This window comes from Eumetopias jubatus, unplaced genomic scaffold, assembly GCF_037043125.1.
Source record: "Eumetopias jubatus isolate StellerSeaLion01/CBP00866 unplaced genomic scaffold, mEumJub1_p1.0 scaffold_5, whole genome shotgun sequence".
NCBI classification, from domain to species: Eukaryota; Metazoa; Chordata; class Mammalia; order Carnivora; family Otariidae; genus Eumetopias; species Eumetopias jubatus.
The window spans coordinates 145,118,502-145,145,760 of NW_028274811.1; the positions used below are offsets into that span (position 1 = coordinate 145,118,502).

The 27,259-nt window shown below is 38.8% G+C and overlaps 1 protein-coding gene across 1 annotated transcript in view; it reads left to right on the plus strand.

Moving 5' to 3' along the window:
- Window positions 1–27,259, plus strand: part of CTNND2 (catenin delta 2) — a 564,215-nt gene that overhangs the window by 139,709 nt on the left and 397,247 nt on the right. The window contains exons 2-3 of the mRNA XM_088023533.1: window positions 15,840–15,874; window positions 16,268–16,384. Coding sequence (XP_087879659.1) covers window positions 15,840–15,874; window positions 16,268–16,384 — 152 coding nt within the window. The remainder of the gene's footprint in view (window positions 1–15,839; window positions 15,875–16,267; window positions 16,385–27,259) is intronic.

Here is a 27,259-nt window from a genome sequence, read left to right on the forward strand (position 1 = left end):
TTGGCTGCTACATTGGCACTGCAGGGTATTAGTCCAAGAGCTAAGGGCTCACCCTTTCTGTGGACTTATAATACTTTTTTTAGCTGAATTCCCCTCGAGAGCTCTTTGTCATTTTTACCTCAGCCTGCAGGAGCACAGGCCTGGGGGAGGTGAGCAATGTAACACCTTCCACCAAAAGAGGGCTCGGAAAGAGAAGTTCTGTAAAAATCCTCTCCGAAATGACATAACGTCGGTAAAGAAGATCTGCCTAATACTATTTTATGTTATGTAAAGCTGTTTCTACTGACCAATTTGCAATAGGCAGGATATATTTATTATTATTTTTTCAAGTAATGAGGATATATTTCAAGGACCCAGCCACATTAAACTGCTCAATCTCAATGAGATGCACAGCCTGAATTTATGCCCTGACAGGGTAGAGTTCTGAATCTCTGGAAAGGAGAAGAAAAGTATGACCCCTGTATTTACTTTATTTTATTTTTCTAATTTTTTTAAGTTTTTATTTAAATTCCAGCTAGTTAATTTTCCTCTGCACTTATAATGACCTGTGCAAGGGGGTGATAACCCACTTTCTGGGCTCTCATCATTTCACTTTTTTAAAAAGATTTTATTCATTTATTCATTCATTCATTCATTCATTCATTCATTCATTTGAGAGAGGGAGAGAGAGAGTGCACACATGAGCAAGGGGAGGGAGAGGAAGAGGGAAAGAATCCCAAGCAGACTCCACGCTGAGCATGGGGCTCAGTCTCACAATCCCAAGATCATAACTGGAGCCAAAACCAAGAGTTGGACGCTTAACTGACTGAGCCACCAGATGCCCCACATCATTTCACTTTTTTAAGGCTTTTAGAAAAATCTATACAAAATGCCTACGTCTAGTTTCTATGTTGCATTTTCTGCGAGAAGGGCTCATTAAAGTAATTTATCAGGGGCTCATATGACTTAGAAATGGGTCTAATAGGAGCTAAACCAACACCACCAACTCATTTCATTTAGACCTTTAAGCACATTACATGATGCAGATTTTGTCAGTTCCTCTCTAGCCAGATTAAACCAACAAATTAGAGATGAAGGATGTCCTCACTGCCTATGAATTTCCTGAGCTTCTCCATCAAGGCTCCCTCTGGAGTCCTGATTTGCCCTATTGCCTTAAACCAACATGAAGGCCTCAGAAGTAGAACAGGGACATGCTAATGACAACTGCCACTGATGAGTTCTGATTTATCTGTGTGTAATTGTCCCCAATTAGAAACCACTAGGAACACATCATAGAACATTTATAAGTGAAAACAGTGTTTCATTTAACAGGAAGCTTGAGTGAATGAAATATGATCATAGGCTCAATTAAAAAGAGGAAAATTAGTTTGTTCAAGTCCATAGGATGAACAGAATTTAACAATTAAAAAAAGAGATTATCATATAGTGGTGTAAGATGTAGTGCTACTTGAAAATGATAGATTTTCCCTACCCCCACAGAGCAATAGTTTTGCCCACTGTGGCCTCCTCTTGAATCCAAATGTATACTGAACTTAGGAAAAAAAATGGTAATCTATAAATTTAGGTACATAAAAATATAATTAAAATTTCATTGCTTTTATAAAAAGATTTGTCATGGTGCACCATTAAATAATATGTGCTTTGATAATTTCATATATAGGGTAACTGATAGCTTAGCAGCTGATTAGTGATTGTTTTTATTCTAATCGAGGTTGTACAAATCAAAACACTCACTAGGTAGATTACTTTATTCCACTGACGTTCTATGATAGAAGTATAATAAGAGAGTTTTAGTCCCTCTTTGTCACGATGCAATTCTAAAGAAGAGAAAATTCAGTGAAACAAATGAAAGGACACTTCGAATATGAGTCGAAGTCTTGGCTTGTACTAACTGTGCTGATCTTCGTTTATGAACGAATGTTTGATGAATGCTAGGCAACGAGCTTTATACTATGGAATACAGAGATGAATACTGTTTGGTTTCTTGTCCTCAGGGAGCTCACAGTCTAACAAAGTATTAAAAACAAGTCATTGGGGGCGCCTGGGTGGCTCAGGCAGTTAAGCATCTGCCTTCAGCTCAGGTCCTGATCCCAGGGTCCTGGGATCGAGCCCCGTGTCAGGCTCCTTGCTCAGCGGGGAGTCTGCCTCTTCCTCTGCCCCTCCCTCCAACTCTCTTTCTCTCTCAAATAAATAAATAAAATCTTTATTAAAAAATAAACACATCATTATAGTGTGTTTTGACGAGTGATAAGGCTGCTCTGGGGTCTCAGACGATGCAGAGCCTCAGTCAGCCTGGACGTCTAAAGCAGGTGGCTGAGGCTGGGTCCTCAAAGTGGGTCAGAGGAGTCCTCATACACCAAGCAGGTTCTGCAAAGGAGCCTGGATTTGATCTCCCAGGCAATGGGAAACCACTGAAGGCTTTTGAACTAGGGCTTCCCATGATCAGCTTTCTGCTTTGGGATGTTGATGTCAGTGACATGGTGGATATTTTTGTTTGTTTCTTGGTGTCTATTTATTTATTTTATTTCATTTTTTTAATTATTATGTTAATCACCATACATTACATCATTAGTTTTTGATGTAGTGTTCCATGATTCATTGTTTGTGCATAACACCCAGTGCTCCACGCAGAACGTGCCCTCCTTAATACCCATCACCAGGCTAACCCATCCCCCACCCCCTCCCCTCTAGAACCCTCCGTTTGTTTTTCAGAGTCCATCGTCTCTCATGGTTCGTCTCCCCCTCCGATTTCCCCCCCTTCATTCTTCCCTTCCTGCTATCTTCTTCTTCTTTTTTTTTCTTTTTTTAACATATAATGTATTATTTGTTTCAGAGGTACGGGTCTGTGATTCAGCAGTCTTGCACAATACACGGTGGATGATTGATAGGAGCAAGACAAGGCTACAGGCATAGAATTAGGAGAAAGGGGTTGGTGGAGTGAACTGGAGGAGAGATAGGGAAGGACTGGTTGATATTCCGTCTGTGCCTAGGACCTTCATGTGTATTTTCGTTTAATCCCCACAATAGCAATCTGCGGTAGCTCGTGTTTAGAGCCAGTTATATAATCTGCAACAATCAGTGCAGAATGAGAACACGGGATGTGGAATGCCGTTAAAGGTACTAAAGAGATACTAAAGCTTTTCCTTTCTCCCATGCGCTCCCACACTCCCTCTCTCTCCTTGTCATGATGTGTTTAATTTACTATGTAATGTCATTCTAAGTAAAGAAAAATTAAAATTTTAAACTATTGGCACAAATTATTCCACTTATCTTTGTATTGCGCAATGCCAGATTTAAATGCAAATATAGGAGTGCTGAATTTGTATGCAGAATCACTGAAATGATACAATTCATATTTAATAGCCCATACATGCATACGTACTTCGTTCTCAGCAGACCAGTGGAAACAGCACCCAAATTTACCTGTTGTTTTTTTTTTTTCACTTCTCAATATGCACAATTCTACTAACATTGTCTTACTGAAGAGTAAGGAAGGACTGAAAGGAAATAGAACTGTGGGTTGCCATATCTTTTGCTTTCCTTCTAGGTCATCATTTTTAGCATAAATAGTTGGCAGACATAGGAGAGTAACATGAGTAAGAAAGGATGTGATAGGGTTCAATGACTGTTCACGGTTCTTAGAACATCCTTGCCTTTCTTATTTCAAAGCAAGTTCTGGTTTGAAGGGTAAGCATGGCCTTTTGGGGCAGTCAGCACTCCTGCTTACTCAGTCAGAAACATCCATGCTTACCTGGGACTCACCTTGAGTCTTACTTAGCTCCCACAACACATTATGGGTCCGATAGGGCCTTGCAAGCGTTCTGTGAATGAGACAGCCCAGAATAGAACGACACACACATTATGCATGTCCACTCCACTCATGTGCATGTTCCAGTGTTCCCCTTGCAAAACACAAGTTCAAAGATAGGGGGCCCTCTGAGTGTGGGACAGTTGTAATTTGGGACAACGGCCAGGTCTTACTCCCATGGAGCCCACCCTGGTAATGTTATCTCGGCACCTAGGAGGAGACAGAGATTACAGAGGGATGTGACTTTGCATGTTCCCCTCAGGCTGTGGGGAGTCTGTGGTGGTAATGAAAAAGTTACTCGGTGGTATTTGTGAAAGAACAATACGGCAGACTTTATTCAAGGCGTGGTGGGGCGGGGGCTGCCACAGTGGGGTTTGCAGTAGGGGAGAGAGATAGCACCTGACTCCGAATACTACAAGGAAAAATGGAATTTAAAGCCAAGGAGCAGGGTGGGGGTCAGTGGATGGAAAGTTACTCAGAGGAACCATCGGGAGCAGGTTGGGGGCGGGAGGGATTCTGCCTAACTGCCTAACTGACTTAACAAGATTCATGCTGAAGGCAAGCAAGCCAGGTGAGCGGACATCCCCTGGGGGACGGTAGAGGGTAGAGAACCAATCAGATATGGCGGGTGGTCAGACATCAAGCGTGGGGGATTCTGGTTAACCTGACTCGGCAGGATTCTTGCTAGAACTAGACTCTGCAAGGAAGGAGGTGAGAGCCCACTACTGAAACCTAGTCAAAAAGAGAGTTCACAGGAGCCTAACTGAAGTCTGATCAAGGAGAGAATCCTTGTCGATGGCAAGCTACATCTACCCTTAGGCAGAGAGCTCTTTATAGCACCAGGAAAGAGAACACAAAAAGCCCCGACGACAGCAACCGTAAAGGGAGTGGGTTTCGAGGCACATTTACGGTGGAGAAGGGATAGGTACATGCTAAGGATCTCAAAAATGATTTGGGGGAAGATACGCTTTAAATATCTTAACATTAATAGATCTTTCAATTCATGGATTTTTAAATGGTTTTATCCGTTTAGCAGGCAGTACAATTGTTTGGTGAGCTGTCACATGCAAATGCCCATTCTTTCTTAAAAGGAAGACTCAGGACAAATCAAGGGGCCCTGTGACCAGAAGGTAGGGAGAGAAGGTGGGGAGGCTGAGCCAGCTTTTCAGTTTCAAGCATCAGGTAGTATAAGTGCTGGAAAGAAGGCAACTCTCCATATATGATTTTTTCCCCTACCACCATAAATATGGAAAGCAACAGACAGATGTAATCAAGGAAACCAATTTTCAGGAGCCGGGGTAGTGGGTAGGGGGTTGCAGAAGCAGACTGGCACTGGGGCGCGCCCCTCCCCCCATGAATTAGCAGGAGAAACAGGAGCCTGTCTGCCAGGTTCAAGCCTAACGTGAATGAATATGCTTCCGGAGAGCCAATGAATTGTATCATGTGAGGCCTCTTGGACTCACGTAGAATGCATTCAGACTTGTATTTTGTTTGCTCTGGTTCTGTAAGCCAAAATACCATTTTAATTTTCCCCCAAAAACATATGGCAATGGAAGCGAATACAGGGTCCTGATGAGTAGGGAGCCTAGATATAATGGATAAATTTTCATTCAGAAGCAGCACGATCCCTTGCATCTGACTGGCAGTGGGCAGTATGATTGGTATATTATGCTCCAGGGATAATGCCTTCATTCACAGAACAAAGCAGAAAAGAGCCCAGGGCAGAGTCGCTTGAGTTCTGCCTACCGAGGAAGAACAAAAGGGATAATCAGAAGTTCACAATGGTTTCTTTTTTTTTTCTTATTTCTTCCTTCTTTGTTCCTTCCTTCCATTCCCTTTACTCCACTCTTCCCAAGGTTCTTTGAATCCTAGTTTAATTATTATATGGGAATAAATGAATGGCATATTGCATGTAGAGAAAACAGTTCAGGGAAAAGAAAAGAAAGCAGACCAAACCCTACCCCACTATTTTTTTAACCTTTTGGTTTTGAAACGATTATAGATTCATGGGCAGTCACAAAATAAAACGCACAGACACATATCCTGTAACTTCTCCCAGTTCCCATCAATGGCAACATCAGTGGGGTAACTGTGTAACACAGTATCACAACCAGGAAACTGACATTGGTACAATCTGGGATTTCCCCCGTTTTAATTAGCTGCATTCCCGTGTGCACGTGTGTGTGTGTGTGTGTGTGTGTGTGTGTGTGTGTGTGTGTGTGTGTGTGTGTGTGTGTGTGTTAGTTCAGTGCAGTCTTATCACATAGGAGCTTTGTGTAACCACCACCACAATAAGATGCAGGATGATTCCAGCACCATAAGACTTCCTCTTACCCCTTGTGGTCACACCCATACTCATCCTCCATCCCGGAGCCCTGGCAACTACTGATCTATTCCCTAGTTCTATAATTCTGTTATTTCAAGAATGTTATTTATCAGGGCACCTGGGTGGCTCAGTTGGTTAAGTGACTGCCTTCAGCTAAGGTCATGATCCTGGAGGCCCGGGATCGAGTCCTGAATGGGGCTCCCTGCTCAGCAGGGAGTCTGCTTCTTCCTCTGACACTCCCCTCTTCTCATGCTCGCTTTCAAATAAATAAACAAAATCTTTTTAAAGAAAAGAATGTTATTTATCTTTTTCACTCAGCATAATTCCCTTGAGATCCCTCCAAACTGCTGTTTAATACATCTATCAATAATCCATTTCTTTTTATCGCTACATTCTTCTCCTTGGTGTGGATGTATTTGCTTGTTTAACCATTCACCTGTTGCAGAACATTTGGTTGTTTCTAGTTTGGGGCATTTATGAATAAACTATCAACATTTGTGTGCCCATTGAACGTTTGAATGGAACCTTCAAATGGTTTTAAAAGCCACTGCTGCTCATAAGGAAGTAAAGATCTATAATTCTGTGAGAGTTATTCACAAACATTACATGATTTCTGCTCCATAAGGACAGGGAAATTGAAACTTATTTTTACAAATCATCTGTTGCTACTCGAAGACAGAAAACAAAAGATTCAGACTTCTCTTTTCTGTGAAACAGGCAACGGTTATTTGCATAAATTTCCATTAAATACCTAAGAGGTGTTAGCTTCACTTATATTAATAAAATCATATCACTTTCAGTCAAACTCAATACTCAGGGTTTGACATATCTGTAATAGATAACACACTTATGAAGCAAGAACAGGTGAAAGAAAAGCTGGAGCAAATCAGTGCATTTTATTTTTTTATTTTTTTAAAGATTTTATTTATTTGATGGGGGGGTGCAGCACAAACAGTGGTAGCGGCAGGCAGAAGGAGAGAGAGAAACAGGCTCCCTGCTGAGCAGGGAGCCCAACGTGGGGCTCGATCCCAGGACCCCAGGATCATGACCTGGGCTGAAGGCAGATGCTTAACCACCTGAACCACCCAGGCGCCCCAGATCAGTGCATTTGAGAGGAACAGAGGAGTGAGGGACACCCCCACACACAGAATCTCACACATGATCCCAAGAAGCTAGGAAAACATAAACTTGACCCCTCCTTTTGTCCAGAGATGTCCCCAACGCTAAGGAGCTCCCTTCACTGAGAGGACCCTAACAACAGAGATAATTCTGGGAGACTGTATGCAAAAGACTGAAATTTGGAACATCTGAGAACATTCGTATACATAACACCTCTGTCAGCAGACAAACCCATTATTCTTATCCTCTTCTCCTGCCTAAGAAATCAATTATTAATGACCGAACTGCAAAATGCACTTGAGCTCTCTATTCACTCTCAAGATCCATGAGTGAAGCCTTTGGATTCACCAAAGATCGAGCCATGAGTTGTGAGGAACACTAAGGAGACTACCAACGTAACAATGTATAATGCAGTAGTATACACTTAGCATATAAACTGCGTAAACGATTCCAGTTTCCGGTAGTTTGGAAGACATTTCCAAATATTACAAGGTCTCAGAGTTATTTAATTAATAGTGTCCCTGGTCATCTGCAGTTGTGACTTACTACATCCCGGTTTATGGAATGCTCACAGACAAAAATATTACAATAACTTTATTGTCTAACGTGGCTGGCGTTCCAGAATTTTGCTTCAACCCCTGTAAAATTCTGATGTGCTAGTATAAGCATTTAAAAAGTGCCTAGCTCATGCATGAGAAATCTCCCAGAAAACTACAGAGGGGAAACATATAACATGAGAATTTTCTAGTTTATAATTTACCAATTGTTCCTTCCTCTGATACAGAATTTCATACACAATCTGTCTCTTGTAATATAACTCAGTTTACGCCAAAACTAGAAAAGTGTTCAAAAAAGAGAAACTTGAAATTATGTCTTTCCCATGGTAAGAGCTTGACTTTGTGTAGATAGCACGTTTAGGGTGTTGAGCCGAGGGCTAATTCTTTGTGGTTGCTAAAAACTGGAGTATGTATTTTTGAGGGAATTAAAACAGAACAGAATTCACGTTAGTTCCCCGTTGTGTAGCTCTGGCTGGCCAGGGCACAAGCCTGGCATTGTCGCAGGACCCTGTGATAAACATTGCGACCGTGTGTATCCAGGCTACTGCATGGGAACCACTCCTAGTTGTTTAGATAACTTGTCAGTCACCAATCCCAGCAAAATTAACTTAAGGATATGAATTTCCCCTGCCTCAAACTAAAAAGAAATTAATAATAGCAATTTGGGTCTGACTTATTTTCTTGCAAGGTTTTGAAAATAACAAATGGACTTTTAAGGTTTTGCTTTGTTTTTTGTTTTTTGTTTTACTACAGCAAGAACAGTGGCAGGTGCCGCAGAGAGAGGCATTCTGTGCAGGACTGATGGGCAAACGTATGGTTTAAAAGTGAATTATCTTTCTGTGGAAATCACAGAAATCACTGCCTTTCTGTGGAAATCACAGAATCACTGCCTCTTTTTCTTTACAATGTTAGTGTAGAGAAAAGAAAAGGTGGACAATTTAAATCGTGCAAAGCTTCTCACATTACTGGTGTCATGGTATTTATTGGTCCCCAGCATGGACAAGTTGAATTTCATATGGTGGACCCATCAAACTTCCAATTCCAAGCTGCCTATACTCTCTGAGCCTTCTGCTCTACATGTGATAATGAGAGCTTGCTTTTTTTTTTTTTTTTTTTTTATGCCTTCTAGATGCCTTCTATGCTCCCGCACTATTCTGTGGGTTTTACATACATGAGTTTTCATAAGATCTCTATGGGAAATTCTAATAAATCGCCATTTTATAAATGGGGAAACTGAGGCTTAAAGAGATTAAGTTCCATGCTCCAAGTCCTACGCACCTGTGCACAGTATTGACTTGAGCGCACTTTTTCACGCGATGGTTCTCCCAGCTTTGAGTGCTGGTTTCCCGCATCCCTATCAGACTAGAGTCCCAAGGAGCTGACGCTGCATTCTCTGTTCCGTATACTCAAAGCCACCGTGAGCACCTGCCAAGAATGTGTGATGACTTTGTTCCCATTTGCGCCAGGACTGGCTGTGACCAACAGCCTAGGCACAGACCACCATGCCTGGGTATTTTCTTAATGTCCTCTGTTCTCATTTCTCCATGTCTGTCCCCCAACCTAACCCTTCCACGACAGGACTGCAGTGGCTCCAAAGGATAAAATAGAGTAAGGCATAACCTACAAGCCATAAAAACCATTCTAACAATATGTAAAATTCCATATTTGTTCAAGACCTGCCAGGCCCTGACACCTGATAAATAAATCACTTGATACAAACTAATGTATTGAACTCTCCTGGTTTGGGAGCTCTGTGGTCCTCTGGCTATCCGTTGTAGCCCTACAGACATTTTTATAATAGCTGTAAAATTATATTTCTAATGAGAATAGGTAAAGCAGAAAGAAGATGTAAGATCTAAGAAAGAAATAAACATGCCAATGGCATGGCGGAGAGATTAGGACATTCATTTGGGATATGATACATCTAGAGACCACAAAGCAGTGGACTGAAGGGAAATCAGTTGCTCAGGAAGTTCTGGGGGAAGCAGAGTTGCTCACCAATCCTAACAAATTTGGTCTGGGTACAGTGCACTGAGCTAAGAGGGCAGCCCAGCAACATGGGCAACCCCTTCTCAGCATTCTTACCGAGTATGTTACATTTCCACAGTAATCTGGACTTTTGACCAATCAAATATTAGTTCTGAAGCCATTTACTTCACGCTAGCTCCTCTGACTTCTGTTTTAGGTACATTGCTTAACTTGAAAGCAAACTAACAACACCAAAAAATCCCTCATAGTTCCTTACCTTTATTTCATTTTGAATCATATTGTGAGCAATAATACACCACATGCTACAGTGTTGGGATTGATGCTCTGGGCATCAGAAAGCTGAAAAGGAAAATCAGAAAAGATATTTGCGCTGGTTCATGACAGACAGAGTTGCTCTGGTATTGCGTGGCTTTGTGTCTTTTCCTGACGTTAAGCAAACTCCCTGAACTTTCATATATTTATTTATTTATTACAAGTAGCCTGGAGGAGGATAAGGAGACTATCATGCTGGAAATAATAAGGGTGAAAATCACTTCTCAAGGATCTCAGAGGTTATTCTTCGGTATAAACTAGTTTTTCCCCAACATCATGCCCGCAGAACTTGGAAGTTATTGGTGGCTCACTTGAAATGTTTTAAGCTTATATCAAAGCAGCAAAAGTGATCGTGTCACTTTTATAACCAAGAAAATGGAGACAAAAGCAATTATAGCTCTAAATCCATTATTTCCCTCTATTATTTGGACTTATATTTCAGATTTTTTTTGCATTATTTGAATTCCAACTATGAGTGATTCTAACAGTGGTGGGGGTTTATGTGGAACTGAGTTACAAGGATTTACCTAAGCATTTAACTAAACATGTTTCTAAATGTAAGAATCATGATGTTATTTATTCCAAGTACCTAAGGCATTCCTAAATTAATGCTAACATTTTCCGTCATTTTTCATGAAGTAAAACATTAAGGATAAAAGAGAAATTCCCTTTTTACCCCCTCTCAGGCATTTCTCTCTCTTCCTCAGAGGCTACCACCATCATGAATTTTGGTGTAACTTTTAATCTACATTTATATGATTTCCCTTGATAGGTAGGTAGGTAGGTAGGTAGGTAGATAGATGTAAAACCAGTTTAAACTAAAAAATAACCTTTGTGTATATATATGTGTGTGAATACATATGTGTACATATACACAATATTGTTTAGTCAGTGTTTTTAAAATTCACATAATTGGGATCAGGCAATACATATGGGAAATTTGCATTTTCCACTCTGTGTTTTGCTTTTGAGAACTACCTATGTTGATACATTATGTATTTGGCTAATTTATTTTAACTGCTGAATAGTGTTGATCCCGTATATAGGTATGCAATCACAGTACTATATTTGTCCATACCCTATTATTGATCCTGTAGGTTGTTACCATGTTCTTGCTACTGCCAACATGTGGGCATGAACAGTCTTGTCCAGGTGTCCCGAGCATAGGTGTGCAGGTTTCCCTAGAAGCTCTGCCTACAAGCGGAATTACTGAGTGATTGGGCATCTGCATATAAAACATTACCAGATTTTGCCTCATTGCTCACCCAAGTCTCTGATTTACTCTTTCATGTACAATGTATGAGAGTTTCTTATTTCCCCAACTCCTCTCCAGTAGAGAATACTGTCAGACTTCCTAGTTGTTTGATAGCCTGTGCAATATAAAGAATTGTCTTGTGTTTAGTTTATATTCTTTCAATGGCTAATAGATTTGAGTATCTTTTAATATGTTCAGTGACCATCTTGATTCTTGATTTTTTTTCTTCTGTGCATCAGCGACATATATATTTATTGACCTCTCTCCTATTTGACCTTTTAATCTTTATCTTAAAATGATTTGTGGGAGTTACTTTAATGTTCTGGAAGCTAACCCTTTTAAGTTATATGCATTGCAAATATCTTCTCCCAGGACATGGCTTGTTTTTTACAACTTGGTTTATGGTTTTATGTTTATGTTTTTGTTTTTATCACATAGGAGTTTAATTTTTATGTCGCCACATGTGTGGAATGCAGCCTCTAGAACAGGATACCCAAGGTCATAATCCTGCCTCCACAGCTTGCTGGAGGTGGGACTTCCGGCAAGTTCTTGAACATTTTACCTCAGTTTCATTATCTGTAAAATGGGAAAACAGTACCTGTCTCAAAGCTGTTGTCATGAATATTAACTATAAATCAGTTAGAATATTGTCTAGTTTAAAGTGAGAACTACCTAAGTGTTACCTACTGGGATTTGTGCTTTTAAAAAATCAATATGTCATTTATTTACTGAGACAGAGAGCAAGTGAGAGAGAGAGCACGAGTGGGGGAGGGAGGCAGAGGGAGAGGGAGAAGCAGACTCCCTGTTGAGTGGGGAGCCCGAAGTGGGGCTCAATCGCAGGACCCCAGAATTATGACCTGAGCTGAAGACAGATGTTTAACCAACTGAGCCACCCAGGTGCCCCAGGATTGGTGCTTTTAATATATTATTGTTTTAAAAACTGTTTCCTAGCACTACTGATTTATGTACATATTTATCTATATGTTTAAAAGTTAAATGTTAGGTAGTCTTTGTTATTTTGCTCATAATAATTGGGTTCTGGAACTTGTACATAGTTATGTTTAAATACATACTGACTACTCTAAATTACATCTCTATTTTATTAAATTTAATTCTTTACAGATTACTTGTATTTCAAGAAACAGCATTTCGGTAGTAAAGCAAACTTCATTTTCTAAAATTTAACATGCATGGGAGTTACAACTGCTTCAGAAATAACTTTTATATTATACTAAATTGAACGATATAATTGGGAGAAAGTTCACCATGAGTAATTCCTAAACAGCTGAAATAAGAATGTGTGGGATACAGGCATAATCTGTGTTTATCGGATGAATAAATAGTTTGTTTGCTTTTTTAAAAAGCATCCACCCAAAAGTAGTTTTAAAAGAAGGAATCAAGTGTATAAGATATACAATTGCATAAAATCCCCTAACAGAGCGAGTAAAGTGTGCACTTAATGGAAATAAAATCCAAACCAAGTTTCTCTTGGGACTTCTATTTTCTGTGATCACTCATACTTTTAATGCATTTTAACTGTACTAAAGGAATCAGGAAACCTTTTAAATGATTAATGCTCTTTATCTGGCCAAAAGGAAGGTTCCCTCCGCTTTGAGAGGATTGTTCCATCATATTCACTGGGAATGGTATTCTTTCAATTGCAATACAAAATGTCTCTTCTTATTTCTGTTGCATCATAAAATCGAAGAAACACTTTTGAAAGAGATGAGCAAAAAGTAAATATTATATAAAACTGGGATGCATAGTCATACACATGAAATCGCCCATTATTGTAGATGAGCAGATACATCTCACAGGTTGAGTAAAAGCTGTCACACCACCTTATTTGTGTGAGTGACCCCAGACATTTTCTCCCCACGTGACGCTGTGGAAATGGAAGGCAGAGAAGCAAGAAACACCTTACAACCTCAAATACTGACACATTTCTGTATTCCTCAGTGTGATATTTATTCTACAGAAACAAACCCCCCTCCAGCTCCAGAGTTTTCACACAGCAGGGCTTTATTTCTCACTCATGCTGTGTCTTCTCAGGGCTGGCAGAAATCTTCCCTCCTACTCAGGGACCCATCGCAGCGGGGATCAGGAGAGAAAGACAGCATGAGGATTGCATGCTTGCCCTTCTGTGCTTGGGGCAGGAAGTGGCACTTGTCACTTCCTGTCATAGGCTTTACATGGTCCCATCTGTGTGCACGGGGGTGTGAAGTGTGCTCCACAGTGTGCCTTTGAGGAGAGGAGTCGTGAGTGCCTCCATTGACTTCCTCGTACTGCTTCAGGTGGGAAGTCACTTGAGGGTGTTTCCCTCCATGACTTTATTGTGAACGAGGAATATGAGCTGTGGAGTGGGACAGGTTAGTTTAAGTCATTGTTGAGCTCCTTAGGATCCGTGTGGTCAAGGTATTTAACACCTATAACCCTTTATTCGCCATCTATTAGAAGAGCATTGTGGTTGACAGGAATTGGCAGAGCCAAGGTATATAGTAAGTACTTAGTGAAGGGCTATACTGGCCAAAGGAATGTAGCCTCATAGAGATAGTTGTAAATCCTGGAGGGTGTAACAAGAGAGCATTTATATTGTATCAGAAAAATATTGTATCAGTTTCCTGGGGCTGCCGTAACAAATTACCACAGCTGAGTGGCTTAAAACAAAACAAAAAATGTAGTCTCTCACAGTGTTGGAGGCCGGAAGTTCAAAATCAAGGCGTCAGCAGGGCTGTGTTCCCTGTGAAGGTTTGGGGGAGGGAAGGGGATCATTTCTTATTTCTTCCAGGTTCTGATGGCTCTAGAAATTCTTTGCTGGCTCCAGGCATTTCTTGGCTTATACATGCAGGACTCCAATTTCTCCTTCCACTTTCCTATAACCTTCTCTTCTGTGTTTCTCCATTTCTATTTCTTAGAAGGACAGTTATCGTGGGATTTAGGATGATCTCATCTGAAGACCTTTAACTTAATTACATCTACAAAAACGCTTTTTCCAAAAAGTAGCTACATGGTTTCTGGAGATTTAATGTGATCATATCTTTTGGGGGTGAGGGGCACCATTCAACCTACTATAAATATGAAAGCATTTTTTTATTCCCATATTTAAAATGCCTCTTACTCACTGACCATGCATGCAATTCTTAAAATATTGACTTCGGGATTACATTTCTGTTTAAAGTGTGAAACTTTGTAGTTCTCTATTACCACTATATAGCACATAACTTTTTGATACAAGAAAAAGTTGTGTTGGATTGAATTTGTAAAGTTATCATTTCACATATCAATTCTGTCTATAGTTTTCACCATTGTGAAACCATTTCCCAGTTTGCTAAAATGGATGGGTTGAGGAGCAAGATACCCTGTAAAAGTCACATGTCCCTTAAAGGACTATCCTTGTGTTCGTGTATATCAATCATAGCTTTTTGAACACTGATTTATACCAGAATTCCCTTTTCCTTGTCCCTCTGTAAATGTATGCAGAAGCCATCTCTGCGGTACAGATTAAAGGTCTAAAATCCACTTGCTGTTGTGCAACTGATGAGCTATTCATAGAAGCTGCTTGATCAGAACAGAGGCTTTAGTGAAATAAGTGTAGAAAATCATTCTCAAAATACCTGTCAGTAATTGGTGTCTAGATTTCTTACCAATTATTGACATACAAAAAGGGGGCATGTAGAAAGTATTTGCATATATAATGAAAGAGTTATGCATGTTTAGAAATTTTAAATTTATTTATCTATTTAATAAATCATTCAGAAGTTACCTACGTTGCCTCCATAGATGAAATCTGTGCAGTGTCTTTGGCTTATCCTGTATATGGACAACCCTTCCTACCCAGGTCGTCTTATAAAATGTATTTGTAAAGTGAGAATTTGGGAACTGTATATCCAATTGGTGGTAAAGTGTTACAATTTTTAAATTACTTAATTTAAACTAGTAATCAACTGACAGGAACTGCTCATGTGATATGTCTGGAAGAAGGTTTAGATTTAGTGTATCTTCTTTATAATGAAAAAGGAGGTTATATCTTTCCCAGACTACCTGACGAAGTCTACATGAGACTAGTCAGCCTCATATTTTAAAATAACTAAAATTGGGTAGAACTGCATCCATGTAGGAGGTATTGTAAGGGATGAGTATAATAGGTTGGGCTTTGTAAAAAAAAAAATAAAAAAGAAGGAGCTATTCTCTGAAAATTACAGAAGAGTGTCCATTTATAATACACGAGTACCTGTGATTCAAAAGAGATATACATCAAATGGATTAAAGTTAAGATTGCATCAGAACAGAATCTCTTTTCTCAGTAAAAATAAATTAAATAAATAAATAAATAAATAAATAAATAAATAAATAAAAATAAGACACACCATGGAGCCCACAGTGCATTGCTACTCGAATGCCCCTCTGTGTCTTATAGTCTAGGGTCCTTGGTTTCAATCAGTTCATTACACCTGTGTATTCTCTTTTTTATAGTTCAGCAGAAGAGCAGTTTCACTGGCAATCACAAGGTAAGGTACAACTTCTTGATGAAACTTACACTTATTTCTACATTATGTCTTTATTGATTAATTTCCTTGTGAACTTTAGAAAAAAGACCAATAAAAATGGACACGAAAAGACCACGACACTAAAATTAAATGATGTTGTGATAGCTCATGATTTCCTGAGAGTTAAGGTCTCTCAATTCCCTAGAAACTTTTTATGATTTTCGTGGATACGCGGAATTCGCTGACCTTGGCTTTTGCTACTGGTTGACCAAGAATTACAACATGAAATCTAATGAGAACTTCATGGACGTAATGTCTTTGGTTAGGATACTTTTAATTATTAAAGAGTAGCCTAAAGCTTTAATAATAACAATATCATGTGTTTATTCATCACTTGAAAATATTGTATTTCAGATGGTCAAAAAGACATCGAAGACGAACTTACAACAGGTCTTGAGCTGGTGGACTCCTGTATTAGATCACTGCAGGAATCAGGAATACTTGACCCACAGGATTATTCAACAGGTGAAAGTAAGTCAAATGACAATTATGCTTGAAGACAATTAAAATATAAGAGTATTGTTTATTCCCATATAATTAACACAGTGAGTCATATCTAATAGGACCTCAGCCTGTGTTCATACTTGTTTTATCCATTTCACTCCACTCTCTTCTAGTTCCTTCCCACATTACCCCACCCCAACTCATGTGAGGTTAGATTACAAGCTCTCTTTTTTTAAAGTTTTTATTGTTATGTTAATCACCATACATTACATCATTAGTTTTTGATGTAGTGTTCCATGATTCATTGTTTGCATATAACACCCAGTGCTCCATGCAGAACGTGCCCTCTTTAATACCCATCACCGGGCCAACCCATCCCCCCATCCCCTCCCCCCCAGAACCCTCAGTTTGTTTCTCAGAGTCCATCGTCTCTCATGGTTTGTCTCCCCCTCCGATTTCCCCCCCTTCATTCTTCTGTCTTAAATCAGTAATCGGCATCTAGGTTTCTTACCAATTACTGACATAGTGGTGATTCTCACCAATTCTCTGGTATCTTTTTTGGCATCTATCTAGACTATCACATTGAATGAACTCACTATATGTTTCTTTAATCAATACAGTGTCTGCTTTAAAATTAACTGTGAATGCATTACTTACACAGATCATCTTTGGTAGAGGTCTTAAACGGTATGACAATTATATAACAAAATAGAAAAACTCAATATAATATATGCAGTACTAAATGCTTAGTATTATGCTATAGTACTATGCAGTAACCCCTTGTATTTCTGTATGTGGCCGTCTTGCGTTGCATATTAACCTTAGCAGAATATTTAAAAATTTCTTCATCTCATCCTAATTACATATTTTTCAACCATAGTGGTTGAGGCTTAGGAATAAAAGTGCTCCGAATTGAAATGAGCTTCACTTTAACAAATCATAAAATCCTCTTGACTTAGTTTAATGAGATACCACAAAAAGCCAAAAACTAAATCATTAAAACGTACATCACCCTGGCAATTTCTACATCGGAAATCACTGGAGCATTTTATTTCTTCATTTAAAAAAATAAAATTTCCTCGAATACCCACCAAGGTTTGTTATTTAAAAGAAAGATACAAGAGTAAGATAACATTCCGATCTTGAGACCATTAAATTTACACATTAGTTCACTTTGTCTACAATTTTTACAATACCACTACTCTTAGGAAAGCATCATCACGAATATCTAGGTGGATTTAAACCCATAGGCGTCCCCTCAATAAAACCTAAAATAAGATGCATGATTTGTAGTATCCTTCTCCTCTGTGTTTTATATTTAAAAATGTAGAATTATTATTTCTCTCTCAGAGTCAGTAAATGTATCTCCCTTATAGGGGTGGTTGCAGTTAGAATTATATTTAATTAATTTTGAGACACACGTACTTACTTTGTTCAAGTGAGGAAAGCAGAGATAAAATAGTGTGTCTTGAGAGAGGGGGTGATACTAGATATCACATTTTTCATATAATAATAGAGAAACATATTCTGTTGTGAGTTTAGGAGAGGGGATAACCTTCAATACCCAGAAGGTGCAGAAAAAAGAAGGAAAATGTAAAATAAGAGGCAAACCAGTTAATATAGAAGGGATGAATCAGGTATATCAACTTAACACACTGTAGTTGAGCACACTGAATTCTTTGAAAAGAATAAAAATTCAAGTTTGTAATAAGCAAAGATAAAATAACTATGTGATGTTTCTAAGGGACACACTTATACTAATGAAATAAATGTTGAAGTTAAAGGAGCAAAGTAGCAACAGCAAATACAACAAACACAAACTGGGATCCGGAAGAATTTGTGAGATGAAGTGGAGTTTAATGCAGAAGCCCTAAGCAGAATCAAAGAGGAATTATCTAAGCGAAAATGTCTTGGCTTATAAAGATGCAATACACTCATACTAACAAAGTAAACATGATGCACCAAACAAAATAGTGTCTGGATATTAAAACAAAAATTATGAAGAATGAAAGGAGAAATTGATAAAAAAATACTATTGTGAACATGCCAATAATGCCCATGTCTCAGAATCAGAATAGTGGAAGAAAAAGATGCATAAAATTGGAATAAATAATTAACAAACCGATGTAATAAATGTATCTAAAAAGTTAAATCCACTGAATTATAATATATATTTTTTATATATGTCCAGGGAATATTTATAAACCTTGATCAGCTGTGGGGCAGTAAAGAGAATCCCAAAAATTGAGAAGTATAGAAAGGCCACATTGTTTAATAATAATCCAGTAAAATTAAAGGTAAATAAAATGATAAAATATATTCACATTAAAATTAAGAAACATGCATTTAGATCTACTGAATCAAAATAGCAATAAAACAGAAAATTACATACTATTTAAAAAGCAAATAAAGTAGCAATATTTTATAATGAAAACATAGGGGTATGGGGAAAAAACTACATTCAGAATAAATCTTAACTTTATTATTAAAAACAAAGACAAGGTAAAGGAATGTTGTACTCATTTTGGGGGAAACGTTAAAAAGGGCTAAATTAAACCAAAAGAAACTAGGGGGAGGGGACTAATAAAAGTAATGTGGAGATAAAGTAATATAAAACAAAAGAGTAGAAGAGATAAATAAAGTGACAGAAGGAATAAATCTATGAACTTTTAAATAACTTTAAATCAACTAATAATCCTCAGCTTTCCTAATTGAGACACTGTGCTACACGTGAGAGGAATGGAATGAATTTTTAGTGTTCACTTTTGTTTTCCTGTAATACATGTTCAAAAATTACCCACAAAAGACGTAGCTTTGTTACAGGAACGTTAAATACTCCAGTAGCGTTTTTTTTTGGAATGTATTTGGCAACTGCTGAATTTTTGTCTTTCAGAAAGATTAGTTACTTCATGTTTTTATGTACTGGATTATCTTTTTGAAGACTCATAGGATTTTAGTTGATTGTTTTTCCTGCATGCCCCTGCCTCCTTGTTTGAGATAGGAAAAGTAACAAAGCAAAACAAACAAACAAAAAAAACAGGTGATAAAATCACCACCCACAGGTTTTATGCCAAAGGATCTAAACCACAGTGAAATGCAGAATATTGTTATTCTTACATCTATTCTTAACAGTTTCAGAGTCACTTTGAGACTGAACTAATTGAGTAAATTTTAGGAAATTAATTAAAAAATACTGAGTAGGTAACTATCATTTTAGGGATCAATGATGAGTAATTTTATTTGTTTAGAAGGTCATAAAATAAAAGTTTCAATTGCTTTTGTATTTGTATCAGGGTCCAGGTGGGAAATAGATTCTACTCAATAGAGTTACACTAAAGAGAAGTTAATTCCGGGACTATTTACAAAGGAGAGGGCAAGATTAAGGGAATACAATGTCTGGGGAGGTACTTGGGTAGCAGCAACAGAGGGAAGCCCTTACCACCATCGGTCCTGAAGGAAAAGTCCAAGGAATAGTACTGGCAGAGTAAAGAGGCATGGCAGGAGCAGAAGAAAAAACGTCCTAACCTCTCTTCTTCCGCCTTCTGCTGTCCTCGTGCCTCCTATTGGCCAAATCCGATCATAAGCCAAAGAGCAAGAGACAGTCTACTTGGAGAAAAGGGCAGAGAACGACTATGCAGAGCAAAGCAAATAAGCAGCAAGACATCCCACTAAGTAGTAGAACAGCATAACCATGTTTATGTTCTTGCTGTATAAACTTAACACATAGATAGGTACTGACTTTTTGACACATCTCATATAATGAGTGCAAGCCCATCAGATTCAGAGTCCCTTGTTTTGGTGATTACTTGATGGGTTCCTTACTGGAACCGACATGAAATAGCTAAAGTTAAATTGGACCTGACACATTGCCCTTGAGAGCCAGTTTCTTAGTCCTCACTCCAAACAACACTAAATACAATCTAAAACCAGCTTGAAAGAGCACTAGAATGACAACCAGTCTCAGCCCCCAAGCACGCAGTGTTTAATTTGCTGTGTTTAAAAGCTTTTGTTATTTTTCTTTCCATGGTCTGATTAAAATAAATTTGAATCTTAGTAATTCCATCCTCTGTGACCCTAAGGCAAGCAGTAACTGCTCTACCATACCAACTAGAGTGTCCTATACTTATCGGTATTTTCCAACACTTTGCATTTTTTAAGAAGTGCTATCCTAAACAGTATGTAAATCATGTGTACAACCTTTGCCATCCTGCCACCATTTTGTGACTGCCGGCTGTGTAATTTCAATTCTAACAAATATGTGTCACAGAGTCACTGGGAGAATTGCTATTGCTTTACTGAGGAAAAAAAAAAAAGTTACTGATAGAAGCTTGGGGCCATTAGGTTCTCACATAATGTACAGCTTGACCTGAACTGCCACGGGCTAAGTACCTTATTTAATCCATGCATCTTCAGAGATAGAAACTCAGAGATAAGGGTGATTATGTCTTACCCAAAAACTAACAAAAATATTTGCCAGTTGAAATCAGAAATCGTATAGAGAACTTGGGAGAAAATGACTTACATGTTTATAGACAGTGTTAATTTGCTTAAATATTGTATTTTGAAATAGTAATTATTTCTATCTGTAGCATATTGATAAATTGAAGTTCCACCATGTTCTAGAAAATCCGAGCATTCAGGAGGAAAAGAAAATTTAGGAGCTTAATATATTCTGAATGTTACGATACAGAAAAGAATGTTATTCTGAGTTTTCAAATCAGAACATATTCAAAAAACCAAGAATCAATCTTGTAGGTTACTATTCTTAGCAGATAGAATCCAAATAGAATAATCATATGTAGTTGGGCAGAGGTGAATATATTATTTACTGTTGATTAACAATCTGTCATTTTTATTTAATTGCTGTGCTTATACTTAATTGTTATGTAGTGAGAAAATCATTGAGGGATGAAGTTATTAAGATATTGTAAAATATAACTCCACATATTTTTATGCAGTAATAATAATAGAGGTGAGAGACATCCTTATGAAGTGAATACTTTCATAATTCCTAGTAAGCATGGCACCAAAGGATGCCAAAGTGGTTTGGGAGTATAAGGATTTTATAATAATTAAAATAATCAAAATGATAAGTATATTGATCATGTGGCTCGCAATATTGATATGCTCAGGGAAAGAGAACTGGTTTGTCTTATTTTCTGTTATGGTGGAAACCAGTCCTTAATTAGACCAACATAGAACCTCTGGGTAGGGGTACAAGGTAGCCCATCCCACCCTTGGAGTCAGAAGACCTGGATTTAAGTCCTGATGCTCACCCCATTCTCCCAGTGGTTAAGGACTGTCACCTAGACTCTGGAGACCCCAAGTCTTTTCCCTGGAAATGCACTTATTCAAGTTAGTTGAGTTCATCCTTGGATTGCTCATTTCCTGTGAAATCACTTCATCATATGCCTTTGGATTTTGAAATGCAAATGAGACAATCTCCTTTCCAGAAGTTTGTCATGGTTCCAAGTCTAAAGTTGTCTTTAGATACTATATGCATCCATTGGTTTCCTTTCAAAATTCACTCACACTCACTTCCTCCATTACCTTTGGTGTTGTAGGGCCAATAGGGAGTTAACAGTAGCAGAAATGGAAGATATGAGCAAAAGTCAAGGGAAAGCACCCAGGTGGCACACAGGACATAACAATATCCTCCTAGAAGCTATAATTGAATTTCCCTTCCAAATGCTACCTCTACCTGGTTTTCAACTAATGTTCAATTTCTTTTTCTTTGATTTCCTTCTATCACATAGATGTTTAAAAGGCATATCTTTTCCAAAGAAGCAAATGTAGGAAGTGAAGGGATTGACAAAGGCATAAAGTACCAAGTGTTCCTTCTCCATCCCTGAAGCAAGAGAGAACATAATGTGAATTTCTCATTAAAAACATCATTCTTGGGCGCCTGGGTGGCTCAGATGGTTAAGCGTCTGCCTTCAGCTCAGGTCATGATCCCAGGGTCCTGGGATCGAGTCCCGCATCGGGCTCCCTGCTCCTTGGGAGCCTGCTTCTCCCTCTGCCTCTCTCTCTCTCTCTCTCTCTTTCTCTCTCTGTCTCTCATGAATAAATAAATAAAATCTTTAAAAAAAAATTAAAAAATTAAAAAAAAAAAAAACATCATTCTCAGGGCGCCTGGGTGGCTCAGTCAGTTAAGTGTCCAACTCATGATTTCAGTTCAAGTCTTGATCTCAGGGTTGTGAGTTCAAGCTCTGCTTTGGACTCTGTGCTGTGCACGGAGCCTACTTAAAATAAAATAAAAAAAAAAATCATCTCCACCTGTGTTAGTAGGGTGTCCTGGGACCAAGCACAAAGTTTAAAGCCTGATGGAATTTTTAATAAAAAAAAAAAAAAACAATTGAGTTTTGAAATTGTCAACGCACCACAGGTGCCCAGAACACAAATATGAGGATCAAACAAAAGCTGGTGAAAGTGAGGAAAGTATCAGAACTCGCATGAGTGTGAGAAAAAGTAAAGAGTCTGAAAGATCCCATGAGAAAGTCAGAGCAAGCACAATTTTCCTCAGGGGACAGTGGAAGAAAGGGTATCCTGGTAATACCTTGTGGAGACGTCTTGTGGGATTCCCCCAGAACTTAAAACATTAAAACTGCCCAGGATCAAACAAGTCACTTCAAACAGCAACTGATGTAGTCTGTTCTTTGTATGCTGAGTTTTTACTGAAGCCCTACAGGCACAGGTGGGTGTTATAGTCATTCATTTTTAAGTGTATATATTAAATACTTATTAAAGGCAGCACAGAGAGTCTCTGCCCTTGTGGCATTTCCACACTAGTCAGAGAAGGCTGAAACCAAGCAATCGGAATACTACAAGGTCAAGTACATAATTGCTATAAGCAATGACAAAGTCAGCAAGAGGTTTAGAGTTGGAATAGGGTTCTCAATGTGTACTTGGGAATCCTGGGGGGTCCTGGGCCCTTTCGGGGGACCTGAAAAGGCATGAATTTTCACAATGATCCTATGACATTACTTGCCTTTCAATGCTCATTCTCACACCTGCGAGATAGTCTCAGGAGCAGAGTTTTAGCAGAGCTTTCCAGAAGCTGCGTGTTGTATGATGGCATCATTGCCATCTGGTTTTAAACATTTTTTTTCATTTTTAAAGCAGTAAATAGCATTCTATATCACCCATATAAATAAAAGCTCTTTGTGGTCGTCAGTGATTTGAAGAGCATGAAAGTGCTATGAGAACTCTAGTTTTGAGAGAATAATCAAAGGGTCCAGGAAGACCTCTGTTTGAGAAGATACTGGATCAGGGACCTGAACAAAATGCGCAGACAAGCCATGCAGATTTCTAAGGAAAAGTCTGTGATTTGTGGCAAATGAAATGCTGGTTCTTTAAGTGAGTATATTCCACAAATCAATTACAGTATTTTCAGGGTTTAGCTTTTAAATTTTGTTTTCTTCTGAACTGATTTTTTTATTTCTTTTCACAATTATTGATAGTAAGAAATATGAATCTATTACCTATAAACAATTAATTTATGAAGAAATATGAATAATGCTTTTCCTCTCTGTGCTACATTAACTTTTTAAATGGTAAATAATCTGAAAATAAAACTTTACAAGGAAATAGTTGGAAATTGTAGTGAGCTATAAAAAATACCGTTCTGTGATTATAACATCATGTAAAATCCCATGCATAATAAGATTCTTGAGCTGTACATTTTATTTATTTTTTTAAAGATTTTATTTATTTATTTGACAGAGAGAGACAGTGAGAGCAGGAACACAAGCAGGGGGAGTGGGAGAGGGAGAAGCAGGCTTCCCGCTGAGCAGGGAGCCCGATGTGGGACTCGATCCCGGGACCCTGGGATCACGACCTGAGCCAAAGGCAGACGCTTAACGACTGAGCCACCCAGGCGCCGGAGCTATACATTTTAAACTAAAGTTATGCATATGGGCACCTGGGTGGCTCAGATGGTTAAGTTTCTGCCTTTGGTTCAGGTCATGATCCCAGGGTCCTGGGATCGAGTCCCACATTGGGCTCCCGGCTGAGCCTGCTTCTCCCTCTGCCTCATTCTCTCTCTCTCTGTCTCTCATGAAGAAATAAATAAAATCTTTAAAAAAATGGTTAAAATAAAGTTATACATTTGAAGTTCATTTTGTGATAAATGTCATTTTGTTCATCTCCCTCTATTGTATACAGCTGTAAAGAAACTAAGTGACTTATTGCATAGTGTGAATGCAGTAACGACCTTCTATTTATCCATATACAATAGTCAGACTTGAAAAAAAAAAACCTACTAATTAAGCCAATAGCATTGGTTGAATCTAAATCAGCTTAAAAACTAAATGAGTACTTATCTAATCCTGGGACCCCTAGAGTTTTAATTTTCACATAAGGCATTACACATTGAAAGCAGGTGACCAGACAAAATTGATATTCTGCAGACAGACTTAGAAATGAAGTATAGAAACACATCTGCCCATACAACAGCCCCATCACTCGGAGCTGCCTCGCACAACAAGCCTCTCGAGCTTTTTCCCTTGGTTAATTTTAGGAATGGTGGTTGGACTTAACCACTCTTTTCAGTGAAATTCCTCAGTGAAATTATGAGCTGTTAAATTTACTAATGAAGACAATAGCCAGTTTAACACCACTAGCCACCTCTTATTCCAAGTTAAGTTTAAACTGATGAATTTAGACAGAAGCCATAAAGAAGAAATGGCCACTATAAATGAAAGTGATTAGTAGTAGTTCAACTTAAACAAAAGTCAAGGGGCGCCTGGGGGGCTCAGTCACTTAAGCAACCGACTCTTGGTTTCGGCTCAGGTCCTGACCTCATGGGCTGTCAGATGGAGCCCCAGGTTGGGCTCCATGCACAGCGGGGAGTCCGCTTGAAGATTCTCTCCCTCTGCCCGTCCCCCCACTTGCTCTCTCTCTCTCTCTCAAATAAATGAATAAATGTTAAAATAAATAAACAAAAGTTAATATTTTTACTTGCAGTTAGGTATGACTAAAGTGCTTTGAGCTTATTAAAGTCAATTCAGTAATCTGACAGCTTTTCTCATTGACAACTTTTCCATTGATTTTGTGATCTTTAACAGCCCACTTGTATATGTATATGTAACTTCCACCAACTACTTCTTTTATTCTAATGCAATATTTTCTATAAAAAAAAGATTTTCTCTTTCTGTTTATTTGATGTTTCTCTAAAAATTTATTCTCATTTAAAGCACAATAATGCTGAACCTTCAAATCTTTTTTTTCTTTCTTTTTTTTCTTTCTATGTGTGCGCATAATGGTGGGTGGGGAGAGGCAGAGGGGAGGGAGAGAATCCCACGTGGGCTCCCTGCCCAGTGTGGAGCCTGACACAGGGCTGGATCTCATGATCCTGAGATTATGACCTGAGCTGAAATCAAGAGGCAAATGCTTAACCGACTGAGCCACCCAGGCGCCCCAACCTTCAAATCATCCTTTAAAAAAAAATGATTTTATTTATTTATTTGTCAGAGAGGGCACAAGCAGGGGGAGCAGCAGAGGGAGAGAGAGAAGCAGGCTCCCCACTGAGCAGGAACCCCAATGTGGGGCTCGATCCCAGGACCCTGGGATCATGACCTGAGCCAAAGGCAGACGCTTAACCGACTGAGCCAACCAGGCAGCCTAACCTTCAAATTATTCTTAACCTTCCACAGAGACTGGTTAGCAAGAGCATGGAAATGAATGCAGATTCTGTCAGTTTTAAATGTATGTGAATCTTGCTGGCATTATTTTTCGTGGTCTGCATAAAGATAAGTTTCTTTATCATTTTGACAGAATCGATTTAACCCAAGAGTAAGTGTTTCTAAATTTCCCGACAAATGTACATCTAAACAAAGCTGCCAGTCTGGGGTCCAGTCCTGAAAGTGTCCCTCAGTTGGTGTGTTTATTATTCCTTTGACAATCCTGAATTAACAGCCTCAACAAACCGTTCATGGGGTCCCTGTTTGAGGCATTGCCTAATTCTAATAGTTTATCTTAGTGCCTTCTTGTTAGTAGTACTTTTTTTTTTTTAATGGTAGAAATGATCCTTTGGAATTAAATCGATAACTTAATTACCCCTTAGAATCCCTGTCTTATTCCTGCGGTTTCAGCTCCCACTATCGGTGACCCTGGCAGCTACATCTCTGTCCTAAAATTTCACTTACATACAATCAAACTTTGATCTTGGAAATTACGTAAGACCTAGGAAGATTAAGTTCGTCAGGTGATGTTTGAGCCAGTATTAAAATCAAGCCCTTTCTAACTACATAAATCCCCACCATCTCCTCCAACTCTGTAATGTAAAAAGGAAGCCCATCTTTCCTCAAAACATCAAGGCTGCAACACACACCAGTTTTTCTTCTTCGGAATGCCACATCATTGGGAGTTTCTGCTTTCCCACACTCATCTGTGAATATTTGTTGGCTTCTAGGACAGGTGCTTGACTGAAGCGGACCAGAATTAGCAAGTCCCAGTAAATCACCTTAACACTTGTAGAAAGAGAAGGCGTGTGCCTGATGATGACAACAGGGTCCTGTGTGTGGGGTTTTCTGGAGGAACCTCCCAAGCTCCCGCTGCAGTGCTCCCAATCAGCCGAACAACGGAGTCATTTGGACCCTCCTTCACTCCTGCCCACTTAGTCACTAAGTTCCTGTGAGCTTTTCTTCTAAAATGTCTCTTAACTGTGCACATTCCTGTCCCATCCTAAAGTAGCCACCAGTTATTATTTCCTCAGTTGACGTGGGTTTCCTTTCTCTGCACTGCAGGAAATCCCTAGCCTTAGTCTCCCCAGCATCTGAATAGAGCCCTGCTGCCTTCATTGTAAATGTTCAGAATTCTGCTTCCATCCTATTATCCTGTGTAATACTGTACGGATCTCTGTTAAGTCATTCAAATTCCTCAGAGTCTGGTCTGTTCAGAGGG